Source organism: Mustela erminea, chromosome 20 (assembly GCF_009829155.1).
Source record: "Mustela erminea isolate mMusErm1 chromosome 20, mMusErm1.Pri, whole genome shotgun sequence".
In the NCBI taxonomy this organism is placed as follows: Eukaryota; Metazoa; Chordata; class Mammalia; order Carnivora; family Mustelidae; genus Mustela; species Mustela erminea.
Window position 1 is genome coordinate 22,189,436 of NC_045633.1, and position 26,068 is coordinate 22,215,503.

The 26,068-nt window shown below is 54.2% G+C and overlaps 1 protein-coding gene and 1 long non-coding RNA gene across 9 annotated transcripts in view; one reads left to right on the plus strand and one right to left on the minus strand.

Moving 5' to 3' along the window:
• Positions 1-589: 589 nt before the first annotated feature.
• The window catches only part of LOC116580620 (ATP-binding cassette sub-family A member 17-like), a 68,757-nt gene continuing 43,278 nt past the window's right edge, over positions 590-26,068 (minus strand). For 5 of the 7 annotated variants that reach the window (XM_032327074.1, XM_032327075.1, XM_032327073.1 and 2 more), the window contains 14 exons: positions 24,406-24,559; positions 22,536-22,839; positions 20,530-20,803; positions 20,136-20,340; positions 19,375-19,594; positions 14,677-14,835; positions 12,527-12,705; positions 11,826-11,954; positions 10,948-11,142; positions 3,462-3,649; positions 2,287-2,457; positions 1,830-2,020; positions 1,613-1,686; positions 590-1,111 (listed from right to left, as the gene is read on the minus strand). In XM_032327074.1, the coding sequence (XP_032182965.1) occupies positions 644-1,111; positions 1,613-1,686; positions 1,830-2,020; positions 2,287-2,457; positions 3,462-3,649; positions 10,948-11,142; positions 11,826-11,954; positions 12,527-12,705; positions 14,677-14,835; positions 19,375-19,594; positions 20,136-20,340; positions 20,530-20,803; positions 22,536-22,839; positions 24,406-24,559 (2,911 nt within the window). In that variant the 3' untranslated portion in view covers positions 590-643. Of the gene's footprint in view, positions 1,112-1,612; positions 1,687-1,829; positions 2,021-2,286; positions 2,458-3,461; positions 3,650-10,947; positions 11,143-11,825; positions 11,955-12,526; positions 12,706-14,676; positions 14,836-18,113; positions 18,624-19,374; positions 19,595-20,135; positions 20,341-20,529; positions 20,804-22,535; positions 22,840-24,405; positions 24,560-26,068 lie in introns of those variants that run through there. The other 2 variants (XM_032327070.1, XM_032327076.1) reach the window with 2 other exon arrangements.
• On the plus strand, positions 13,630-18,560 carry LOC116580629. Of its 2 annotated transcripts, XR_004281743.1 has the most exons (5): positions 13,630-13,701; positions 14,134-14,218; positions 14,304-14,483; positions 15,010-15,094; positions 18,472-18,533. It is a non-coding gene; the product is annotated as an uncharacterized LOC116580629 (long non-coding RNA). The 2 variants fall into 2 exon arrangements; XR_004281744.1 differs by lacking the exons at positions 13,630-13,701; positions 14,134-14,218; positions 14,304-14,483; positions 15,010-15,094 and adding exons at positions 17,704-17,789; positions 18,003-18,164 and having other exon boundaries at positions 18,472-18,560.

A 26,068-nucleotide genomic window follows, 5' to 3' on the forward strand; every position in this document is an offset into this window, starting at 1 on the left:
GGGCCCAAGAATCTGGGTTTCTAGCATGTTTCTAGCTGCTGCTTAGGAACCCCACTTTGGGAACCTCTCTGTGACTTGAATCTTGGCTCCACTTCCTGTTAACTGTAGGAAGTGGATGGATGTCTCTTAAGTTTCAGGTTATTCATCTGAGTAACACTTTATGGGTTGATGGGCTGTCTTGTGCAGGCTCACCCCTAAGATTTGTAAGGACCGGGGCGGGGGTGTGTGTGTGTGCAGAGATCAAACGGAGTCTCCCGAATCCCGATACTCAAATGCCGAAAAATTAAGACTTTGCTTAGCAAACTTGTCAATCTCCTTTCTCTTGCTTTCAGAAGGACGATGCCATGAGAACCATGGTCACCGCCAGGCCACTGCACCTTGAAAGGACATGGCAGGTGCATCTCTGAGGCTACTTCCAACAGCCAGGTCTCAGGGAGGCCGTGCAGCCAGCCAGTAGGACTCAAGGGGATCGTTTTCCACTGAAATGGAACTAGGTTCTCCGCCAGGCCTCTAAAGTGAGAGGGCCCAGTCTCACAGAGAGCCACCCAGACCCTGAACTGAGCTCACTGGGTCTACGAGCTGCTTTTGTACTCCTTGCAGCATTTGGCAGACTGTGCACTCTTTATTATGGGAAGTAAACATCTCACGGAAGTGGAGAGGGAGGTTGGGAGGGAGATGGAGAGCTCGTTGGAGAGGGAGGTTGTGAAGGAGACGGAAAGCTAGTTGGAGAGGGAGGTTGGGAGGGAGATGGAGAGCTTGTTGGAGAGGGAGGTTGTGAAGGAGATGGAAAGCTAGTTGGAGAGGGAGGTTGGGAGGGAGATGGAGAGAGAGGCTGGGAGGGAGGTTCAGAGGGAGGCTGGGAGAAAAGTAGAGGGGGAGGTGGAGAGGGAGGCTGGGAGGGCAGTGGAGAGAGAGGCTGGGAGGGCAGTGGAGAGGGAGGTGGAGAGGTTGGTGAATGGTCTGCTGGCTCTTCTTGCTCTTGTTTGTGTTCCTCTTTGGTTGGATACGCAGAGCAGGTGAAGCTCAAGAAAATGTCCTCCAGAGGCACTTGGTTGACACAGTAGTCATCCAGCCTGAATTTTGTCTTGGCTTGCTCCAGAATGTCAAACACCTTTTGGGAAGAAGGGAGGCCACTGTGGATGATGGGCACAAGGGAGGGGAGAGGAGGCAGCAAAGAGTAGAAAGAGGGAGGGTTTTGGGTGTGATGAAGCCCCTTAAAGACCCATCTCTTTTTCAGCTGTCCCCAGAGCACTTTCCAAGAAGTCAGTCCTAGGGAAGTCAGCTGTCTGATCTCAGGGAAAGGCACTGCCCGGGCATGGGGCCAGCTGGCAGTAGCCCCAGCTGGATCTCTGGCATGCTATGGGACCCTGCATGTGCAGTGTCCCCTCTCTGGACCCGCTTCCCTCTCTCTGAAATGAGGGGTAGGAGGAGCTGAAGGTCCCTTCCAGTTCACACGTCCTTGTGTTTTATGAAATCTGCGTGAATATTACCATGGAGACGGCAGAGAGAAAATGCTGTGAATGCAACGTTCATGAAGAAAAGAAAACTCGTCACCCCAGAAAGTCGGTGACATCACAGGTTTGCTCCCTCTGATGCCCAGGTACATGCTCACCTTGGCCCAGCTGAGGTCATCCCCAGGCAGGTGGTAATGGACCATCCCTTGGCGCTCGTCTTCCAGGATGCTGCCTGCACGGAGAGGACACCGTGTTCCCCGGAGGGCCTGGGACCATGGAGTCACGGCCCTCCTCCCAGGGGTCAGGGACGGGGGCGGGGGGGCGGGTTGCTCGGCAGGGCTGAGGCACAGAGGCCCTCTTTGTGGTGGCCCTCACCTGGGAAGGTCAGGGTCACGAACGCCTTGAACTCCTCCAGCGCCTCCTGCTGCCCGTCGCCCCGCACCTTGGCCTGCAGGGAATAGCCGCTGCCGAACTTGCTCTTGAGGTGCTGGGGGCTGCCCAGGCACTTGAACTGACCCTGCACCATCATGGCCAGCCGGGTGCACAAGGCCTCGCATTCCTCCATGCTGGGGAGAGGGGCAGAGGCCTGACAGGGGCGGGGCAGGGGAAGCCGACGCCCGTCTTCCACAACAGAGGCTCCCGCAGAGAGGCCGGCGTCCACAGCCAGATCACACCGCTCCTGATTCCCACGTTCAGAGAGGGGCCCGCCTGGCGAGGCTGGGCACGTTCCTCACGGGCTCCGACACAGCTACTGACAGGTCTGTGCCCCCGGCCCCACCCAGCCAGCCCTTGTCCCTACTCTTCCACCGACCCCCGGAGACTCTGGCTCTACCTGTGGGAGGTGATGACGATGGCCTTGCCGGACTTGCGGGCCCGGGCCACGGTGTCCCAGAGCAGACGCCGGGCCACGGGATCCATGCCAGTGGATGGCTCATCCAGGAAGATGACCGAAGGCTCTCCAAGCAGGGCAATGGCCGTGCTCAGCTTTCGCTTGTTGCTGCCGCTGGGAGCAGAGAGGGAAAGGTTGGGATGAATGGCAACCAACAATCAGCAGCAGCCCACCTGCCCTAGACACACACACACACACACACACACACACACACGCACAGGCTTTCTGTTCTCTGTGGGGAAAGCATCCCACAGCCCCTGAGTGGGGCTTTAGTGACATGGCCTGCCACCCTCCTGTGAGGTTGCACTGTGACTTGGCTGTCCACTCAGTATACAGGTCATGGCCCCGGATACAGGGGTAGGTCTGCAGAGAGCACATGGTCTGTGAGTCTTCTCTGAGGGTCTCTGGTGTTGGGAGCTTAAGGACAGAGGACCATTTTAGCGAACTTTTAAAAAATGAACACATAGCATTTACACCGTGCGGGGGGGCTGTTCTAAACTTTGCAAGTGTTAAATCGTTTAATCTTCAAGAGATGCAGGGAAGTACAAAAACCTGTCTGAAACCCTAGCCAGCAGGGAGGGAAGAGCCAAGGTCAGCAGTCGTGGACTGGCCCCTGGGACTCTCCGCGGTCCCTGTCCCAGGGGTGCGATATTGTCATCAGCCTCCAGGGGGCGCTGCACACACCGGAGGAAGTCCCGAGATGGGCGGCTTTGGATGCTAAGGGCACTGGGTTCCAGATCAGTGACCTCGGAGTACGGAGGAAGACCCCTTCAGTCTCTCACTTGAACATCGGCAGCTCAGATGCCCCAGACACAGTGAGATACGGTAACGGGCGAGCCTACCAAAAATCGAGGCCCTCTGGGACTTGTGGGACGGTAACACCTGTGATGCTACCTGATCTTACCCACCTATCCACCTTCCCCCGGGTTGGAGCCGGGAGCAGTGCCTCCCGGGCAGCCCAGACCACAGACCCGTGCGTCTGCAGGACAGGGCCGCTTCCCGCAAATCTGCCCCATGGCACACAGACTGCACAGCCACCCCAAATCCGGAGCTCATGGTCTTGGCCTGCACGGAGAAGAGCGGGAGCACCTGTCCTTGGTGGGGGCGGAAGGCCTCACCTGTAGGTCTTCACCAGCTTGTCTGCGTGTGCGTGCATGAGTAAGTCGTCAAGAATTTGTTCCACACAGGTGGCGATGTGGCGCTCGGGGACGCCCCGGATCCGGGCGTACAGGACCAGCGTTTCCCGGCCAGTCATGTGGTTGAGCAGGGTGCCAAACTGCGGACAGTAGCCGATCTGGGACCGTACCTGGGGTTGGAGCACAGCCCAAGAGGGGGCCCATCAGAAGGAGAGCCGCCAGTCACGTGCAGGGCCTGGACACCCAACCTGGCCTTGCCCCCGCCAGGCTCCAGCCCTGCTCTGAGTATGGGCCATGTGCACGGACGTGTGCCACGTGGGGGGAGTGGGACAACAGTGGCATCAGGGAGCCCAGATGAGGTGCTCGTGGACGGGCCACTGTCTGTGTATGTGCACACGTGGGGCCCTTCCCCCTGCCTGCCTGGCGTGTATCCTCAGTGCCCTGCCTCTCGTCACCATCATGGCATCTGGGCAGTAGAAGGTGCTGTATTCCCCCTCTTAACAATATTTTCTATTAGACATGTAATCCATAAGTAGGTTTCCTCTGTAGGACACTCGCGGGAAGGCTGCTAGAACCTCGGCTGGCTCCCAGCAGAGGACCGGTTGTGTGTCTGTTTTTGCCAAAACAGTATCCTCTGCCGTTCTGCAAATCACCTTTCTAACTCAGCCTGGTGTCTTTTTTTTTTAAGATTTTATTTATTCATTTCAGACAGAGAGAGAGTGAGGGTGAGCAGGAGGTAGGGGCAGAGGGAGAGGGAGAAACAGGCTCCCCTCTGAGAGAGGAGCCTGACGTGGGGCTTGATCCTGTGACCCTGAGATCATGACCTGAGCTGAAGGCAGATGCCCAACCCACTGAGCCCCCCAAGCGCCCCTCAACATTATGTCTTAAAGATTTTTCTCAGTCAAGAAATACATGTCTAATCCAACTCAGTTGAACTACTACTTCGCCAGTCAGGGAAGGCTTCTAGATTTTATTTAGTTGTTTATTAAAAAAACTCAGGTACATGTGAGTTATTTCCCTGTTTTTGGCTTTATAAACTTGCACTGAACTGTGCTCTCGTTTGTGCCCCTGGCCAAGGGCTCCCCTGGAGTAGATGATGAAAGCGGTAAGATACCATTCTTGAGAAATAGCCAATGCTCTTCTTCCCATCTGCGTCCCCACCGCAGCGAGGAGCCACTCTGGCAGGGGGCGGCGTGCACTGCTCTGCCCGGACGCAGACGGGAAGACTGCATGGATGGAGTGAACGAGGGGAGAACGCACCGGGAACATCACACCGCTGAGTGTGAGGCTTCCCCTGAAGACATCTACCACCAGGAGCAACATGTGGGCCCGAGAAACAGTCTTGAACCGAGATGCGCCAAGCGACTCACACTACGAGATATGAGCATTTCTGGTAGGTCGCTTTCATCAGATGCTTTTAACCTGATGATTCTCCTATTTGTAGTTTGCTGAAAATTGTTTAGTCATGAACAAGGTAGAGGGTTGTTTTTGGGTTTGGTTTTATTTCTTTGTTTTTTGACTGTTTTGTTTTGTTTTTAAAGATTTTAATTGTTTGAGAAGGGGGGGGAGCAGCAGAGGCAGAGGGAGAAGCAGGCTTCCCACTAAGCAGGGAGCCTGATGTGGGGCTGGAGCCCGGGACCCTGAGTGACAGCCTGAGCTGAAAGCAAATGCTTCGCTGACCAAGCCCCCCAGGAGTCCCAAGAAGGCATAGATCTTTTGACCCTTAGTTCCGTTCACATCTGGTTTGGGTCTGTATAAGTTTTCTTTTCTTTTTTTTTTTTTTAAGGGTTTTATTTATTTATTTGAGAGAGAGACAGTGAGAGAGAGCATGAGTGAGGAGAAGGTCAGAGGGAGAAGCAGACTCCCCATGGAGCTGGGAGCCCGATGCGGGACTCCATTCCGGGACTCCGGGATCATGACCTGAGCTGAAGGCAGTCGTCCAACCAACTGAGCCACCCAGGCGTCCCGGTTTTCTCTCTTTTGAAACAGTTTTGGGGTAGAAGCCTTGAAAATGTAATGTGATATAAAGAAAATGAAGGAATATGATGTTCTTACACACCTGAGCCTGTAGTACACTGGGGCTGGGCTGGGGTGACCACAGAGCACTGTTCAGCGTGGGCCAAGGACAACCCCTCAGTGGAGCCACACAATTCCGGGGCGATGAGTGTGGCTCACGGAAACGCATGTCACATCCAAGCCATGGCTGGTAACACCAGCTCATCCTGGTAAAAATATAGCTTAGAAAACGCAAAAGAATGCTTGAAAGGGCTTGTCCATCTAAACGGTGGTGAGAAGGAGGCAGAGCGAGGAGTTCGGTAGCGAGGTGAACTGGTGCGAGATTTCCAGGAGGAGGAGGAGGGATGGAGGGGCAGGCTGAACTAGACATAAGTCCCCCATTTCTTTTTTTTTTTTTTTTTTTTTTTTTAAATATTTTATTTATTTATTTGACAGAGAGAGATCACAAGCAGGCAGAGAGGCAGGCAGAGAGAGAGGAGGAGGAAGCAGGCTCCCTGCCAAGCAGAGAGCCCGATGCGGGACTCGATCCCAGGACCCTGAGATCATGACCCGAGCTGAAGGCAGTGGCTTAACCCACTGAGCCACCCAGGCGCCCCAGTCCCCCATTTCTAATGGCAAGGTCACACGGATGCCAGGAGGCGATGTGAAGAAGGGCTGTGGGGAGGCCGAAGTCCGATTTCCTGGCAGATGCCATTTGATTTTTAAATAACACAGAGAAATGTAAATTTCTAGTCCCCTGAGTTTATGGAACAAGTTGGTACTTCTGCGTGAGCCTCAGGAAAGGTCTGTGGGCCAGAGGGCTGGTGACAGTAAGACCAGGTTCAGGATCTGTCCGCGACCAGCTACTGTGTCACTTCTCTTCCTCTCCCTTCCTTTCTTCGTTTGTTTTTTGGTTCGTTCCTCCCTTCCCTTTTTAAAGATTTTATTTATTTATCTGAGAGAAAAAAAGAGTGTGTGTGCGAGTCGGGGGAGGAAGAGGGTGAGAATCCCAAGCTGACTTCGTGCTGAGTGCAGAGCCGGACGTGGGACTCGATCCCTCGACCTCGAGACCATGACCGGAGCTGAAATCGAGTTGAGCGCTGAACTGACTGAGCCCCCCCGGGCGTCCCGTTCCTTGCCTTTTATAGCAGCTTTATTGAGACACAATTCACATGCCACGGAATCCACCATATTCACGCATTGAACGTATACAATTCTGTGGTTTTGGCAGACTTAGAGGGGTGCCTTTATGATCACAGTCAAGTTTAGAACACTTCGTTTCCCCCAAAGAAACCGCATACCCATTAGCACTCCCTCCGCACTGTCTCTAATATCCTCAGCCCCCAGCAACCACTCGTCTCCAGATTTGCTTCTCTTGGACATTTCACCCAAAACAAATCATATAACATATGGCCTTTATTTAAAAATTGTTTTTAAAGATTTATTTGTTTATTTTTGAGAAAGAGAGTGTGCAAGGAGGAGAGCGAGGGCAAAGTGGGGCAGAGGCAGTGGGAGAAGCAGGATCCCCGTGGAGCAGGGAGCCTGATGCAGGGCTCCATCCAAGGACCCGGGGATCATGACCTGAGCCGAAGGCAGACGCTTATCTGACTGAGCCACCCAGGCACCCATTAAATAAATTTTTTAAAAAAAATTTAAAAGGGGCTCCTGGGTTGAGCATCCGACTCTCGGCTTTAGCTCAGGTCATCATCTCAGGGTCCTGGGATCGAGCCCCACAAGGGGCTCTGGCCTCTGCAGGGAGTCTGCTTCGACCTTGCCCTGGGCCTCTTGCTCTGTTTGCAAGCTCGCTGTCTCTCAAATAAATAAATAAAATCTTTAAAAAAAAATTATTTAAGGAACACCTACTCCCAACATGGGGCTCGAACTCCCAACCCCGAGATCAGGAGGCACACGCCCCTCCCACTGAGCCTGCCAGGCATCCCTGATACGTGGCCTTCCGTAACTGGCTTCTGTCACCAAGCTTCCCGGTTCCAGGTCCAGCCGCCTCGTAGCAGGTGTCTGTCCTTCATTCCTTTACACGGCTAGATGGCACTCTATCGTACGGATAGACCACATTTTGCAAATCTACTCCTCCCCTGACCCACGCTGGAGTTGTGAATCTGCCACTGTGGCCAGGCCCTGTGCTGACTTGATGTTCCGGCCCATGAGTACCTTTCTGATGGTCTTCCCATCGGTCTTCAGTCTGTTTCTACCGAGTGCGCTCCCTGATGCTTCGGGAGTTCTGTCCCCCTGCTTCTTCAGGGCTGCCTGTCCTGTGTGCCCTGGGCTCCTCCTCCTGCTTGTGCCTGCTTGTCCTCGGTCACGTAATTGTTCTCGTTTTCCTGCTGTGCCCCATACTGGCTTTTTGTCCCCCTGGATACTATGGCGTGTGTCCTTGATTTAGTGCTGGGCGCTCGTTCCAGGAACTCGGCCCCTTAACTCCATTTACGCCCCATGACCGGCAGGCATCACCGTTGTGTCCCGTCACAGCACATGTATTTCAAACCTCAGAGATGTTCTTATTATTATAGTTTCGTTTAATCGAAACTCATACATCTCCCTTTCTTTCTTTCTTTCTTTCTTTCTTTATTTTTAATGACTTTTCAATCCTTCCTGTGTCTTCAGGGATAATTTTCCTCTCTGCCTAAAGGTGGCTCTGTCTGTGGTTTTGTTTTGTGTTTTTTTTTGTTTGTTTGTTTTTTCACGTACATGCTGGTGATCTGTCCTGTCAGTGTTTGTTTATGTGAAAATACCTTCTTCATACCTTCCTTTCACAGCATGGCTTTTACGGAGTGTGTTCGCATAGGCCGGTTGTTAACACTTCTGTCATTTCTGAGGTGTCCTGTTGTCTTCTGGCCACTGCCATTTCTGTTAAGACATCACCTGCCGACCTGATTCCTGCTCGTCTGGAAGTGGGTCCCTTCGAGATTTTCTTCCTGTGGGGGCGCCTGGGGGGCTCAGTCAGTTAGATGTCTGCCTTCGGCTCAGGTCATGATCTCTGGGTGCTGGGATCGAGCCCCGTGTTAGGCTCCTTGCTCAGCAGGGAGCCTGCTTCTCCTTCTGCCTGCTGCTCCCCCAGCTCGTGCCGTCTCTCTCTCTCTCCCAAATGCTTAAAAAAACAAAAAAAATTTCTTCCTGTGTTTATTTTTCAGCAGTTTTATTATAACATTCCTAAAGATTTATTTCTTATAATTTCTTCTGCTTAGGGCTAATAGAGATTTATTATTTGTAATTCTATGACTTTCATAAGTTTTAGAAAATCGTAGACACTCATTTCTCGAATTCCGCCTCGCCTCTTCTTTGCGCCCTTTCCTTGCAGGACCTCAGTTAGTTAGACCTTTACTGTTAGACCCTTTCCCCGGATCCTCTGTATCAGCTTGTCATATGCTGCTGTGTAACAAGTTTCACCAAAACGTAGCTGTGGTTTGTTCACTATTTCGTGGTTTCTGTGGGTCAGCTCGCGGGTCTGGGGACGGCTTGGCTGGGCGGTCCTGGGCAGGCTCCTTCACAAGGTGGTCCTTGGCCCCCCCACTGGGCCCATGTTCCTGGGAGCCTGGAGGATCGGCTGTCGAGCTCGATCACGTAGTGGTGGGCAGGTCTCAGGACTACGGTGCAGCTGCTCTCCGCGTGGCCCCCCCTCCAGGCTGCGTGAGGACCTCGGGAGGTGGCAGTTACCTTCCCCCACTGTGAGGGATGTGTGGGGGAGGATGTACTCCTGGAGAAGCTGCAGCGCCTTCCGTAGCCCAGTCTAGGATGTGACATACCATTTGTCCTGCAAATTTTGCTGCCACCCGGACCAGCCCTGGTCCAGCATGGGAGGGGCTGCTCAGGGGTGCTGGTTTCAGGATGGGGACCCCTTGGGGCCATCTTGAAGGTCTACCCAAAGTTCTTACCTTATCTTGGATAGCTTCTGCCCTTTTGACTCTCCAGGCTTCGCTCTAAGTTATTTTTTTTGAAGGGGGGGCTTTGTCTTTTATGCACATATACCTGGTTAATTTTATTGTGTACCAAGCATTGCATTTGCAGAGTTGTAGAAATCATCTGAAGCTAAGGATGGTATCGTTTCCCCCCAGAGGCGGACACTGGCTCCTGCCAGGTGCCTGGGAGCATCGGCGGCTTAGGGTCCCGTCAGCGCCATTCCAGGGACTGGCACGCATCCCGGCTGTTTTGAGGTCCTTGGAGGAGCTCGTCTGCATGTGGTTCCTCCCTGCACCCAGGGCGCAGCTCTTTGGGGCCCGCTCTCTAGGAAGGGGTGTGCTCCCCCGAACTTGCTGCCAGTCACTTCAGCCTCAGGAGCAGTCCTGGGCTCCCAGCCTCCCTGGCAGGACCTGGGCCTCTCCCCATCCTACCTCCTGCCTCCCAAGTCTTCACTGTCTTCTCAGAAGTCTCTCTGGAGGAGTTTTTCACATTTGGTCCTGTCATTACCATTCTTGCCAGGAAGGGGGTCAGAGCCACGCAATATTCCCTCACCAGAAGCCACCCCCGGAATGTGTAGGATCATAAAAGAGCTGAAATGGATCTGAGTGTCTCGCGGCCGTGCGAGGCTGACGTTGGCTTCGGCTGTTCACCCCGGCTGTGGGCACCGAACACAACAGAGCTGAAGGGGCCTGCGCAGGTTCTTGGGCTTTCTCTCTGAACATGATTTCGGTCGTGGACATTGCAGCTGGCTTGATCAAGTTTTGGCAGCTCGATGGCTTGTGCTGTGAAGGGTACATCCTCCCTTACGCTGCCGCGGTTTGGTCTCTCCTTGCACCTTTCACTGGCTCCCCGCGATTGCCCCATCCTGTCCCTCTCCCCTCCCTGCACTGCCGCCTGGCCGCTGTCCTCAGGGCTTGGTGCTGGCGAGGGCCACTGGGTCGGCACAAGTGTGGGCACCTACGGGGCAGTGATGGAATGAGTGCTGGTAGCGGAGGTGGGGACCCCACGAAGAAGACTGGGTTTGAGGAGCTCATGACAAGGTCGGGTGTCAGCAGGAGGACGTCTGAGCTAGGCTGTCTAGGAGGCGTGTGTGCACTCACGGGGCTGGGACTGGGGCCAGGCTGCAGACGTGGCTGTGTGGACACCCTCAGCGGGCAGAAGACGGGGGGCAGAGTAACCACTGGGCTCAGGTAGGGGCAGCCCGTGTAGAGCCTGACAGACGGAAGGCTGGTGTTGCAGCCCCGCGTGGCGTCTCCAGGAGCCTCGTTGTGAGTGCAGTGCGAGCGGCTGGGAGACGGGACCTGGGACCTGGGAAGGTGTGGGAGGGATGTTTGGGACTATGAGCAGTGGACACAGGAGAGGGTGGGTGGCGAGCTCAGAGAAGAGGTCAAAGGTAGGGCTGTGGGACTGGGGGTCACATGTAAACCTGATCGGTGGGTTTTCCAAAGACCACGCGCACCCCAGGCCTGAGGTCACACGCCCAGGTGCCGTTCCCCACCCCCTCCTGCCAACACAGCCATCCCTTCCCAGTGCTCCCCTGCTCCCGGGTCCCACCTACCTCCCTCAGGTGAGAGCTGATGCTGAGGCCCCTGACAAAGGCGGCCCCAGAGGTGATGGGCTCTTCCCCGGTCAGCATTTTGAGGATGGACGTTTTCCCAGCTCCATTGCTGCCTAGAAGCCCAAAGCACTCCCCTGCTCCAACGGTGAAGGAGATCTTGTTCACAGCGAGCAGGGGCACATTCTGCACGTAGACCTGAGGTACCCAGACAGAAGGCACGCGGTGAGGAGCCGCCCTGCTCCTGTCACACCGTCTTGGGTCAGGCACCAGCTGCCCTCGGGGCCCAGGCCCTCGGAGGGGCCTGGCTTCCTTCCCCTCCCAGCAGGGTTGCAGGGTTTGCCCTCCTCTTTCTGTCCCTGCAAACGCAGAGCCTGGTTCTCCGGGATAAGCCTCTTCCCTTCAATCCTTCAAGCAAACAAAACCCCTTGATGGGGCCTGGGATGTTGGCTGGTTTGTTTGAACCGCCAGTGGCTCTGGGGAAACAGAGTAAGAACTTACAGACTGGGGGAATGCCGCAAAGCTCCCGGATGTTCGAAGGGTCTCCATGAACTCCTGGCTGGAGCTCTAGGGGTGCCCCCGCCCCTCACCAGGAGCTCCCCCAGAAACTGTCTTCTAGATCCCAGAGAGGGTCAGCTGGTCATGTCCGCCCCCGAGGCTTCCTGCCTCTGGGGGCTCTTGGCTCCGGCCCTCCTGCCTTACTGGGCCCCGGGGAGAGGCGCTGGAGGACTCAGGCCCTAACTCCTGCTTCAGGCACTTTGCGGGTGAACCTCCCGGACAGTGTGTCTCCACAGCGCCTGGAGCCCCCTGGTGGCTGCTTTCTTCCGAAAGGCCCGCAGAGGAGTGGTCTTTGCTTTTCAGGAGCGTCTGTGTGACTCTACCTTTGTCACTTCTCTAAGAACCAGTGGGTTTTCCGCACGCAGCTTTTCCAAGTACGTCTCCACCATCTTTGCCTCCTGTTCCACGTCTTGGTCTACGGGCATGGACGCTGCCTCCTGCATGGTCCCCTGCTTTCCAGGGACCAGGGTAGGCGGTGTGAGTCCCTGCTGGTGCCAGGGCAGGGGGTGAAGGCAGAGGGAGCGCGGGCCTGGCACACACCACCACCCCTTTGTCCGGGGCGACTGGGGTCTACCAGACCTGGAAACATCACATGGTGTTGGCTTTTGAGGAAAATTAAAAGACTTGAAGCCTGGGGATATTGGGGCAAAACCAGTGAATCTTCTCCAGAATTTCCTTGGGGGGCTTTCGCCTCTGGACCATATTCAGACCGAGAACTGACAGACAGACCCTTCTCTTTCCAGGCTCCTGGCTTACTGGGTGCAGGCGGGGAGGAAGAGGTGTTCTGAAAAGGTGACTGGCCTTAGAAAGTCCACGGTCTTGTCCTACTCAGCAGACCAGGGTCACAGGGGCCAAGCCCCCTCTAGGTCCCTATCCCTCCAGGTCCCCAGGGAGGCACGGGCTGTCACCCCTCTGTCCTGGGGTGGATGATATGGTCTCCAGGCTCCCTCCGATGCTGACAGCCACGGACTGTGGAGCCAGCCCGTGGACCCAGGCTTCCCAAGTTACACACTGACCCACTCACCAGTAGTCCCTTCCTGTTGAAGTCAGGAAACCTGGCTTTCAGCCCCCACAAGACGTTGGTTTCAATGAGGAAGAGCAGGACGAGGTACACAAAGCCCATGATAGCCATGGCTGCCAGGTACTTCCCCATCCCAAGAGGCTCCCAGGCGTAGATGCTCTCCTGGACTGTGGATCCCTCTGCTAATGGGGAAGAAGCTCAGGTTACCGAACTCGGGCTGGCATCCCAGCCTTTCCTCCTGTAGCAAATGCCACTGAAACCGCACAGGAATGTCATCGGCGCTGTTACCACGTCCCAGCAGGTGGCAAACATGAGCAGTGTTCTGTTTCTCTTGCTACAGCCCACGTTCAGTGCAAATAATGCTGGGAAGTCAGAGACCTCGCCCAGTCCTGTGGCAGTGGCTGGAAATGCAAGACTTCTGTACTTGGGTTCTTTGATCAGTTGTCAGTCACCTGCCGCTTTGGCTGACCTGTCCCATCGAAATATCCAGAAGCCTCCAGTCCCCTCTCTGTAATCTCATCTGCCTTCACGTTTTCCCTTTAGATATGTGTATTTTAGAATTATACCATAAATACACCCTCATCGGAAAGAAGGGATACGTGTGAGGGCCAATGGAAAGGTACCCTTCCCCTGCTCCAAACTACTGTAAGGATTTGGGTGTAACCCTTCTCTCTGTTCCAGACACGAGCTTTTAAGATATGAACGGAATGATGCTATGCATTTTTTCCTCCAGCACACCAGTCTCATTTAATAATCTATGATGGACAGGGACTGTCCAGGACCTACAGATCGGAATAATGAAGGTCCCTGGCAAAGGTAAAGACAATCCCAGAAGCTAGTATTCTTGTCAGGTGAGTTTGCAACTCCACTTGCAGTTTTCTCCATGGCTAAAGAAACTATTACACCAAAACAATTATTGGTCTCCGTTTCTGGATGCACAAAACATGATAATTGAAGGGGAGTGGGGACATGACCATATGGGAGCAGTTTCTATGTTACTGGAGTCAGGCTGATATAAATTCCAATCAGAATGTGATAACGTTAGGGTGTTAATGTAATCCCCATGGTAACCACAAAGATAGTAACTCCAGAGTGTCCAGAAAAGGAAATGAGACAGGAATTAGGAGGTTTCCTGTGAGGTCCCTAGAGCCGTGGAAGTCACAGACACCAAGGGAATGGTGGGTGCCAGGGACTGGGAGGTGGGGGGGTTGATGTCTTACAGGGATAGTTTCGGTTTTGCAAGATGAAAAAAATTCTGGAGATGGTGGCACAACAGTGTGATTGTCCTTAACGCCACTGACCTGTACCCTCAAAAATGGTTAAAATGGTAAACTTCATATACATTTTACCACAATTTAAAAAATGAGTACTTTAGGGGTGCCTGGGTGGCTCCCTCGGTTGGGTATCCAACTTCTGGTTTCAGCTCAGGTTGTGATCTTGGGGTTGTCGGATCGGGCCCCATGTTGGGCTCTGTGCTCAGTGTGGAGTTGCCTTGAGATTCTCTCCCTCTGCCCCGCCCCCTGCTTGCTCTCTTTCTTTGCATTAAAAAAAAAAGTGTTTAAAAGGTGTTGGGGAGAATGTGGACAAATTGGAACCCTTGTCCGTCACAGACGAAACATGAAATGGTGCACCTGCTGTGGAAGACAGTCTGGTTGGTTCCTCGAAAAGCTAAGCACAGATTCATTCCTAAGAAAGGTATGTAGTCAAGACAACTGAAAACACGTTCCCACGAGAGCTTGTCCATCAGTCTCATGGCGCCATCATTCCCAATCACCAACAGCTGGAAACAACCCGCGTGTCCCTCACGCCATGAACTGATAAACCGTGGTCCATCCACACAACGGACTATGATTCTGCCACAAAATGGGAACAAGACTCCGACACCAGCTCCTACATTGGTGAACCTTGAAACCAGAGCAGGCAGACATGAAGGACCAGAACAGGCAAGTGCACAGGCAAGGTGAGCAGGTGTAGTGGCGGCCGGGGGCTGCGGGGAGGGGCAATGGGGGAAAGACTGGATGAATCGTGCTTCTTGTTGGGGGCGATGGAAATGTGGAACTGGATGGTGGCCCTGCTTGTACAACCTTGTGAACATACCCATGCCCACTGAGCTGTGTCCTGCCAAAGGGAGAATTTCTGTGTGCAGTACTCACAAAGTTGATTACACTCCTGCTGGTCCAGTTTCCTGGCTTTGCATAGCTTCTGGATTCCATAGTTGTAGTATAAGTTGAAGAGGGCCATTCCCAGGCAGTGGCCTGGCAGCAATAGGAACTTGCGGTCCAAGGAGTCTGACAATGTCACGTAGCCCAGCTCTGCGAAGGGGATAGAAATGACTCACTCACTTTCAGGCAGGAAAGGGCACAGCCCCTGGCACACGTCACTCTCCTGGTCCCTGGACCAGAGACTTCATTCAACCTCCATGCCCAAAGCAAACATAGTTTCCTTTGGGCCTTGCTTCCTGAGGCTGTCATTTTACTTCTGTTCAGATCGCTTGTGCCAATGAATCCCAAAGAGCTGTGTTTGGGAAAACCAGCAAGAGTGTGGCTGCCACATGGGATGTCTGTGGAAGAGGTGAGCCAAGGTGGAAGGGAGATGAGGTGTCCCAGGGAGTGGGGCCCAGACAGCAGGGTCTGGAGGGCCAGCTGTGGGGTCGACCGGGCACCCTCTCCAGATGGATGGGAGCTAAGAAGGACACCGTCCCCGCCTAGATCGTCTGTGGAGACAAAGCCATCATTTGCAAATGCTCTGCTTCACCATGGACCTGGAAAGGCCACAAGAATTAGCGAAAGTCCTATGAGACACAAAAGCAAGGCAGTAAATCGGCTGGTTATGAACCACATATGCAGAAACTGGGGACTCTTAGAGGTTAAGAGAAGCCAATTTTCAGATTCATGTCATATTGCAAAGTGAGGAAATGCCAAACAAGGTTGTTGGGCAAGAAATTGAGGGCATGTGTATTTAAAATATTTTAAACGTTTATTTATAACCAATACACACAAGTGTTCTGTGGAAGAAACATTCTGCTCATCAGCCGCTCATTAGAGGATGAATTCGCAGTGCTCCCCATAGGGCCTGGGCTGGTGGTGACCGGGTCCCCGAGCCCCGCCCCCACTGCACCGGCTGCTCTCTGCCCTCCCTCTACCCCAGCACATCCTCCCCAGCGGGAAGGAGGAACTGAGGGGCAGGGACAGGAGCTCTAATTTTGGACTTGGTGACAATTCACATAACAGCCCCACCCCTATGGGTAACTCTGGGAGGAGCCCGCGGGCTCAGGACTAACAGATCCCACGGCTGAACCAGTGACGCGAAGGGAGCTCTACCCTCCAGACCTGAGATTAGAGCAGTACAGCTTCTGGGTGCCGACCTGTGAGATTCTTGCGAGCGGGGCCACTCCTCATGGGATTGACCTTGGGACATGAGGTCTCCCAACCAACATGTTCTGGGCCAGGACTCCGAAGCAGCCGCAGAGACAGGGCCCACCCAGCCAAGGGGCGTGAGCTGTGGCGCTCCACACGCTTGCTGCGATCCGGCCCCGAGGCCCAGGGGGCCATGGCTCTGTGACCAGGCCTTGAGCTGCACTTGAGACCATAGCGCAGCAGGACAGCTGGGAAGGTGGCAGACAGGACCGGGAGGGAAGCCCAGAGGCTCATGCCCTCCTCGTCTGCTCTACTTAGAATTCTAACTTTGGAAATCTTGCCTGGAGGCTGAGGCGGCGGGGCCAGGGATTGGGGGTAACTGGCAGGACTCCAGCCTTGCCCCTCCTGCATGGGCTCAGAGACAGGCTTAACCACTAAACAACGTTCCTGAGCCCAGTCGGAACCAACAGTCCACCTGGCGGTGTCTCTGGGCCCTAAGCGGGAAGTGGTTAGACTCTGAGAGGCGACACCCGCTTCTCTCCAGCTCACCCTAACCAGAATCAGAGATGTCCATGAGCGACCTTCTCACTGAAGAAGCAGATCTTCACGGCTCCCACTCATCCTCCTTCTTTCTCTCTGGCTCCTACCCCAAAGCCGCTCAAAGGCCGGGGCAAGGTCACAAACCCTCGAATCTCGGAATCTCGCCCTCCACCAGAAGGTGGCTATTCGCCGCTGCACCCCGGGGTCAGACCTGCTCCCTCCTGGTCCTGTGCCTTCTTTGTCTCTGTTCCTTCACTTTGCCGGGCCACCGTCTCTCCGTTGACTTTTGAAAAGGGCAACACGGTGGGTCGTGTTTCCCTTGGAGTGGCTCAACTTGCCCTCATCCCGCCCTTCCACTCAGCGGACCGGAGAACAGTGCCTAGAACTTGTCTTCTGGGAAGCATCTGGGTTTAGGTCTGAACCCCTCTACCCCCATCTTGGGACATCTGACAGATCCCTCCGGCCTTGAACTTGGTTGCAACTCTGGGAGATATTGGTGGTGATTTCCTCAAGTCCACTTTCCGTTTGCGGCGTGCTTTTCAGGGGACGGGGCTACAGCTCCTGGACACCCCCCCCCCCCCACGCCTGTCCCTGCCTTCCCTGTTTCCTCCTGTCTTTGGCTCTGCCTTCCCAGAGGTCGGAGATCGGGCGGTTGACAGGCTTCCTCGACCACCCCTTCTGCTAAGTGTTTATGTCGGCAGCCAGCTCTTTCTTGCACTCAGATTGTTTGCTTTTCTTTTCCCCCCTCATAGAATTCTACAGTTTAATAGATGCCATGTTTTCTGAAGTGGTGGCTCTGCGTCCCGCATTTCCCCGTATTGCATTTTTGGCAGTCTGCTTTGCTCTCTGTATCTGCTTTGCCTCTCCTGTATCTGCCGTGCTCAAGTGCTCAGAGAACTCTGCCTGTCTAGCCACAGAAACAGAAGAGGCCCCAAGAGGTGATCGCTGGCTTTGTGCACAGGTGCGGGCGACATTTCAGGCAGGGGACTCAGCAGAATGTGTAGGTCTTGTGTGCGAGCAAGTTCCGGCCACCCAGAGGAGGGCTGTCTGCCTTCCAGAGCCTGCCTGTGTGTTGTGCGCTTCCCGACTGAGACGGTGGGACAGGAACAGGCCCAGACTGCCAGCAGCCCCTCCTCCCCTCTCCGGATTCTGGCTCCCAAGCCTCCCCAGGGTTCTGCGGTGCTCAGTAGGTCCTTGCTCCGCCATTGCCCCCAAAGTACCCTTCAGATGCTTCTTTATCATGAAGTCATATACCTTTATTTCCTTTCCTATTCCTTTAGTGGCGTCTCAGAAAAAGGAGAGTTCAGATGTGGCTTTACATCCCGGACTCTGTGCTGCCATGGCGACAGCCTCCTAATGAGGCCCCTGGGGTGCGTGTACAGAGGCCAAAGTGTCCTAATGGTGTCCTTCCTCAGGAGGTGGGGGTGGGGTGCACACAGGAAGCAGCGAGCTACCCCCCAACCCTGTGCTCCCCCCAGACCAGAGCATCGTGCCCTGTCCCAGCCTCTTTTCCCCGTGACTTTTAAGGCAGAAGGGGCCTCCTGCAAGTCAGGAAAAGGATCTTGGTCTTTGTTGTTGTGCAGGAGGGGAGAGGAGAAAGGGCATGGGGCAAGCTAAGAAGAAATGGGTCCCAGGAAGGTGGAGGGATCCAGAGAGAAGGTCCAGAGATCAAGGCACCCTGGATTGATCATTCTTTCTGAGAGCTCTGCCCCCATTAGGGCCCTTCAGTGTCCTTGGACTTGCAGGTGCTTGTCTCCCTGGGGTGGGTTTGGGTGGCTTAGGGGAGGAGGAAGGGAGGAAACCTTGGGTTCTTTCCGGAGACGAGGGCAGCACTGCTCAGGGTGATTCCGTGGCCTGCCCACGCTGGGACCGCCTGGGGTGCGTCTTGGCACGCAGACCCGTGAACCTCGGACGCACAGCGTGGCTGAGGACTGTGGGGTTAGGGTTCCCTTAGGACATGCCTTTTCTAACCCCCTTCCTCTGTCTGCCATGTGCTTTTTGTTCTGTTCCCATCATAAAGTCAAAATGCTGTTGCTTTTTTGATCTGCTCAGATGAAAACGGTTCCACCTCCAAAATTCCACCGGTGGCGTGCAAGATAACTCGGCAGTGTGCGGCACAATGCAGACCGCCACCAGGGAGATGTGCTCCAGCACAGTGGCTGCGGGCACAGGCATGGCCGGTCCTCCAAGAGACAGAATGGCTCCTGAGACGAAGAGAGGGAGCAGTTCACATACTCTCAGGTAGAGACAACAGAAACCCAAGCGCCCATTGAAAGGAGGGCATCGGCATCCAAGTGCCTGGAGAAGAGGACCACAGAGGGAGAAACGGTGTGTATCCAGCCTGATGCAGAGAGAGATGCAGCCAGACATGACGACATCTAAGCCTGGGTGCACAGTGTGGATGGCGGCTTGCTCCTGGGGCTCCGCCATGAACCGCACACTCACCGAACAGCCCTCTCCCAGCCTCGGCTTATTCATTGACTTACTACCTTCCTTTAAAATGGAGGAATAACTCATTTCAATGAAACTCCTCATCCTAAATGGACCATGTGATGAATTTTGACATACGGTTATGCCCACATAACCCGCACCTTGTTCAAGACGGAGAGTGTGTCTAGGAGGTTCCCTGGGGTCTCTGTTTCGGCAGCCCCTGTCTCCCAAACCCGAGGCCACCGGTCTTCTGACTCTGTCACCCGGATCCGTCCTATCAGCGGGGCCCTATGTCCATCCACGGGGCTGCGTGTTTACGCTAAGTGCTTTGTTCCCTGCCGGCCGCTGCGCATAACCCACCGGGTGATTGTAGCCACGTCTCTCCGCTCCCCAGGAGATGTGTGCTGGGGACACAGTTTGGGGCTCTTCAGGGACCGCTGCTGAGAACAGCCTAATGTTTGGGGGTGCACCGTCTGTGACCATGAGCGGAAGAATGAAAGGTATGTGTCGATGGCCGGTCCTCACCTTTTTGGCTTGTGACCCAGACGAGAATGTTGGGGCAGATGCTCAGGAAGGTGAGTGTGATGAAGAGCTTGATGAAGGCGCTGCCTTCGTAGTGCAAGCAGAAGCTGGCCAGGTAGACGAAGGGGGTGCTGGCCCAGCTGTAGAGCGCGAGCGCCAAGAGAATGGCCGGGATGTTGCCCTCATGCGTGAAAGCTTCTTCCTTGTAGTACAGAAACACCACCTCGGGGGAGAGGGGAGAATTTGGGAGAGTCTCTAAGAGTTGATGCTAAGGGTTAGAGAAAGGCTACGATGATCCCAACTTTAAGAGTAAGTTTGCTGCCCAGGTGGCCCCTGACCTGCGCGTCCTCCTCTCTGACCGCTCAGGTGAGGGGCTCTGCCCTGGCATGTCCTCACCGTGCGGTCAGGAGTTCAACAGCGGTTACAGAACACAGGTGGAGCGAAGGCGGACGTGGCCGTCTCACCCAGAGTGTCACCATCCAGGGGCTGCCCCCTTGGTGCACGGTGAGCCGTTTCTGGGCTCTGAGCACGGGTCCCCAGCGTGCTGCCTCTTACTGGCTTGTGCACTTGTGGGCTTGGCACACATTGGAGACCCCGGAGCCAGCCCCTTGGCTTCTAATGGTGTTGGGACCTTTTCCCAAGAGTCAGTGACGGAATCACGTCCTGGGTGAGCTTTTGGCCCAGACTTCCGGTCCCTGGCAGGGTCCCCACAACAAGCCCACCATGATGTGCAGGGAGGGGTCCCGGCACCACACAGCCCTCACCAGCAGCAGCAGACTGGGGACGAAGGAGGTGATGAAGTCCCACAGCAGCGCAGAGAGCCAGAAAGTGGCCACGTAAACGCCGCTGGTGAACTGGATGTGTTTGGCCTTCGTGGACCGCTCTTTCACTGTCAAGATGGAGAAGGAGCTGGACAAGAACGCTATTCCGAAAAGCAAGTTGGTGATGAGGAAGTGTGCCTTCGGGCCCCTGCAGCAGGGCACAGGCAGGGGCAGACAGGGGGAGGCGATCTGAGCAGAGCTGCCCACAGGAGCCATCCTCCACAGCGACAAGTTGTCATTACAACAAGAAGCAAACGCGAAGCGACAGGTGGTCAAGGGGGCCCTGCCGTGGACGTGGTCGGGGAGGCTTTGTTGGGGGGAGGGCAGTGGCACATACTGGTACAGGATATCCTCCGAGGCTTCCAGGGCCGTCCGGGGCTGAGGGTGGTTGACGGCTGTGATAGAGGCTCTGGCCCCGGAGAGCAGCTTGAAGAGAATGTTGTCTACAAGTGCCAGTGCCACGGCGGGCGAGTGGTACGCGTGGTTGTTGAATAGCGCCGTCACTGTGGTGTGGTTCCCCGAGTCCTCAAATGAAGCCGCCACGACGTATTTGTAATCAAAGACCTCAGGCTCCTCCTCTTCCTTTTGCAGGAGGAGGTCCTCCACGGAACCTGCGAGAGAGCGGAGTGTCCCAGAGCTGCGCACCTCGTCGCCGGGACCCCGTGGCTCCTCCGGCTGTGCCCTCCCTTCCGGGGACACCTGTGCCTGCGGGACCACCCCCTGTCTGGGCCTCACAGCTCTGGGGAAGCTCTAAAGCCTCTTTTGTTGATGGAAGCCGCAGGAAAAACGCAGAAAAGTCTAGTCATCTTTCCAGCTGTCCCTCCTCTACCCTCCCCAGGGCCTTGACGCAGCCCTGGGCCCCTCTCTTGTGCGTGGAAGGCCACGCGTGGTCACACTGCACGCCCCTGGACCACCACTGGTGGCCCTCAGTGCCCACACGGCCTGCCGCTCTCAGCCATCGCCCAAACCCAGCTCCTGTCCTCAGGCTCTTTCTGCCCCTGGGGACCCACCGTTCCCCGCACTTACAAACACTCTCCTTGTGGTTTGGAATGTTCTGCAGTTCTTTTCCCCTTCTGCCGGTCAGCTCAGGCTCACAGCTCAGGCTCTGACCAGGGAGCCAGTCAGCCCCGCTCCGAGGCGGAGCTGTGTCCCCGCCATCCGGCAGGCAGCGCTGCCATCATCCCAGCTGTCTCTCCCTTCCTCACTTCCCCTCTGACCTCTAGGCCGGGGCGCACCCCGGCCGGCAGCAGCCCCTCCTTCACTGTGCTCTCAGCACACGGCGCCGCCTAAACACAAGACCCACCCAGAACTCCCTGGAACCTGGGGGTCTTCGGCGCCGGAAGGGACTACCATCCCAGCCACAGCGGTAACCGTGCTGCTGGCGGGACGCCCCCTCGGCCGGCCCTCGCTCGCGGAGGAGGTGAGGTTCCTCCTTCTCCCCATGTGCTACACCACGTTCTGCCTTTGATCTCTTTACTTGATTGAAAAAAGTGAGTACGATTTTACTTCTATTCCAAGTAACTCATGCAGTAGAACTTTTAAAAGCAAATAATTTTGCAAGACTTGCACGGACAAAGAGCGATGCCCTGGCCTGCCCTGCGTCCCCAGTGCCTGGTCGCGGGGGGTGCCCCTCCAGAGGGCTAAATGGCGCATTTACCTACTGACCCTGGTCATGGAGACGCGGACCTTCCTCTCTTACCCACTGCCCCTGCAGGCTCCCTGCCCCTGCTGTCCCCTAGAGCCCAGCATAAGGTTGGTTAAATCCGTTCACAGCTGAACCAAGTGGTGTGTTCTGTTTCCTTTTTTGTGCAACCTCCCTGCCAGAGTTAACGTCCTGCCTTTTCTTTCTTTTAGGTGTATTTATTTTTGGAGACAGAGAGAGGGGGTGTGCACATGGGAGCAGGGAGAGGGACAGAGGGAGAAGGAGAATCACCGGCAGACTACACACCCAGAGGCCCCATCTCACGACCCCGAGATGGCGACTGGAGCCGAAATCAAGAGTCAGACGCACAACCCGAGCTACCCAGGTGCCCCATGACCTTCCTTTTCACATTTGTCACCAAACCCCCTTGACAGACGTGTAAATCTCTCAGGGCTTGTCCAACACATCAGATAACTTACCAACTTCATTTTTGGACATGCCGCAGTCCCCAGAAAGACACGACCTGGTTTCATCCCTGGGGATCCTCCCCTTCCTGTCATTTAGGGGTTTAAGGATGTTTTCCTGAGCCTTCTGGCTGTTTGTCTGACTTCAGGGAGCACTGTGTGGCCCCCAAGGATGGGGCGTCCCCCCACGGAGAGCAGCAAGCCTGTGCACGCCCTTCCCTGGAGCCTCGGACTTACCCAGGGTCTCCAGAGGGAGCTGCTCCTCAGCTTCAAGCATGTTTGTAAAATATTCCGAAAGCCGAGGACCCAGCCTGGAATTGGGAGAAATATAGAAAGGGACGGTGGTTCGACCGTATGTTTTTAGGGTCAGTTCCAGCGGGACCTCATCCATGCGCGTATCCAAGCTGAGGAAGGCCAGGCTGAAGACGGTGATCGCCAGTGGCGCCAGGACCTGCATCGTTACCATCAACATCCAGTTGCGCCAAGAGTACGTGAACCTTTTCAGGAACATGGCATAGAACTGCTGGCAGATGAGGCGGGCCTGCAATGGCAATGGGGCACCCATGAGCGCGGCCGCGGGGAGGAGCCACCGGAGGCCTGTGTGTCCCCCAGCACCCCCCAGCTGCCCTCTCTCACACTGGGCCCGACATCTTGGGGATGTTCAGAACTTGCTGCAAATAGAAACTCTTTGACTTAGTGATCTGATGGACATTCGATGGCAGAAAAAGAAGTCATAGGTTGGAAAGATCTGGAAGAGTAGCCTGAACAGATAGCAAATGTAAGTATGGTGCCATTTTTATTATTATTATTTTTTTAACCTACAAGATTATCAGAAATTTCCAGTTGGGGAGGATGCGGGGAAAATGCCACTGCTGGAGTTTTAATTTGGTACGACTTTCTTAGAAAACAAATTAGCTGGAGGAATACCTAATTTAATGTTCATATAGTCTTTTAACTTCGAAATCCCACTTCTGGTGACGCATAGTGCGGGTACCCATGCGCATTGTCCCTGTGGCCCGGACAGTAACTGTGAAACGTGTGGTGATGCGCGCTGAGCATCAAGACAATACTGGGCCTGCTGGGGAGAGGCTGGGGGTCAGCACCGTGGGCTCCCAGCCCGCCTCTCGCTGGTGCTACATGAGCCAAGGCAGGGGGAGGGGCCGCCGCTCATCCACCTAGAGACTTTGTGGGAAGAGGCTTGGTGGTCAGGTCTGAGTCAGGGATTCCTCCGTTCCTGGCCCCAAACACTGACGAATCCCTGAGAGTCTCTACCAAGGAACCCGGAAATTTCCTGCATTGGACACGATGAAGGCCACAGTCACTGGAAGTGTTCCTTTAAAGGCACCGCTCTCCACGTGTCTGAGGTTGTACACTGAAAAATCCTCCCTGGGAAGTCTCCAGAAGCAAAGCGTGGCCAAGCGGAGCCCAGATGAACCTCTTGCTGGAGTCTGGAGAAGAGCCTGGGGGGTGGCTGGCCTCCAGACCCCGAGACCCTTTCCAACTCAGAGGCACCGTGGATGACAGCGTGTGATTCGAGATTACGAAACAGTGGAATCAGTCTCTTCCCTAGCCCATGAAAACCAATCTCACTATTTCACAGGTCATACCTTATGGATGGCCAAATCGAGACCATTTTGTAGATGCACATCAGTATTTTTTTTCAACAATAAAAGAACATGATAGGTTATCCATATATTTCATAAGGATGCTTAAAAAAATCTTAAACTCCAGGTGATCTAATACATGATCTGTTTCACAGTGAAAGATGAAAAAGGAAGATTAAACATGCTCTTGTGGCCAGCAGACTTTTATTCTTTCTTCTTCTTGGTGAGAAGAAGGGCCAAGACCTTTCCTGTGACCTTTTCCGATACTTTTCTCCGTTGGGTTAATCCTGGCCACAAAACACTGGGATGTTGCCTTTGAACTAGAGCCGAGAGCCTGGCATTGCTGAAACCTAGCGGGGGCCTGTCTTTTATGCTGGAAATCTGCACATTTTTCCCTCAACCCCTGTGAAAGTTTGACCTGCACTTCTTGACAGAGGAATAGCATGATTCTAAGAACTGAACGTGCCTCTGCTCTCCTGCGTGTGTGGGACATTCTTCCTCACCCCTGTGTTCAGCTGGACTGGCAGGCCCGGCTGCATTGAGAAGATCCGGGACTGGATGCGTTTAATCCTGCTGACAGACACTCTTTGTTGGAACTGCGTGGAGGAGATCTTGAGGGCTTGGACATCTGTGTTGCTGTCTGACAGCTTCTTAACCCTAAACCAGGCCAAAACAAAGAGAAATGCAAATTCACAAAAACCACAACTCACGTCAGTTTGTTTGGATCTAGAGAGCCTTTTTTTTTTTTTTTTTTTTTTTAAATTTATTTATTTGACAGACAGAGATCACAAGTAGGCAGAGAGGCAGGCGGGGAGGGGGAAGCAAGCTCCCCCCTGAGCAGAGAGCCCGATGCAGGGCTCGATCCCAGGACCCTGGAATCATGACCTGAGCCGAAGGCAGAGGCTTTAACCCACTGAGCCACCCAGGCGCCCCTGGATCTAGAGAGTCTTAAACAGGCCCCGAGTAATGCTGAATTAACTGAATATTGAGTTAACTGACCAATGGCACTTCCAAAGAACGGAGGCAGCCTTACGCAAATTAAGGCAAAAATGAAATACTCCTTAATATCTATCTTATAAGCAAAATCGTCAGTTATAAACATAGCATTGCTGACCATTTTGGCCGGGGCGGGTAAATTACAGCCCGGGGCCAAATCTAGCCCAAGGCCTTGTTTTCTGTTTGGTTCTGAGCTCAGAATGGGTTTCACAATTTTAAATGATTACGTGTTAGATGGTTATCAAAGCACCTGCATACTCTCCTTGATTATGCCCTGAGTGTACGTAGCCTAGGATATTCCTCTCTGGCCAGAAAAGGTTGGCTGAGCCCCGCTCAAGGCAAAAAGACATTTTCATTGCTGGCAACAAACTGTTAAGAAGTCAGGAAAGATATTTTTATTCATAGCCTCTGGGTCAGTTATTCCTCTAATGGAACTTTTCACAACAAAACAGTCCTGTACAGTGTGGCTCATTTTCCCTCTAGTACAGTTCGGTAAGAGACAGTGTGTTTGTTAGTGTCTATGGCGGTGGCACAAATTATCCACAGGTTTAGTGGCTCAAAACAACACAAGGGGTCTCCTCTCCCACAGTTCTGTGGGTCAGGAATCCAGGATGGTGGGTGATGGGCCAGGAATGTGGTGGTCTGAAGGCACAGCCGAGGCTAGAGGATCCCCTTCCAAGATGGTGCTCTCCCATGGCTGGTTTACAGCTAGCTCTCCTGAGTGGGGTTCCGACCAGAATGTCAGTTCTAATTAACATTAACGATCAGGGTACACCTGAGATAACAAAGTCGTGTGCCAGAAATTTGCTTATTCATCCCCGGGAGGAGGGAGTGAGCAGCACTGTTGTTGAGTTGAACAATACTTTTTTTTAATATTGGAAGGATATTATCTCATGTTTTTTGCTCTTCTTAATGAGATGGCTCAGGATAGAAGAGGTTTTCAAACTTCCATTGCATTATTTGTGTTTTTCTCCATGACTTTCTAAGTCTAGACAATCAACAAAGTGATCAACTAAACCCTGATTTATAGTGTGTACCAAGTTTCGTGTGTAGACGGTCTCACTGTAGTCGACTTCAAACTGTTGACAGATACGCCCATCGCACAGACACGAGTCAGTGTAGACAACCCACGAGCACTGGTAACAGTAGGACACGGCCAGAGCAGGAGGA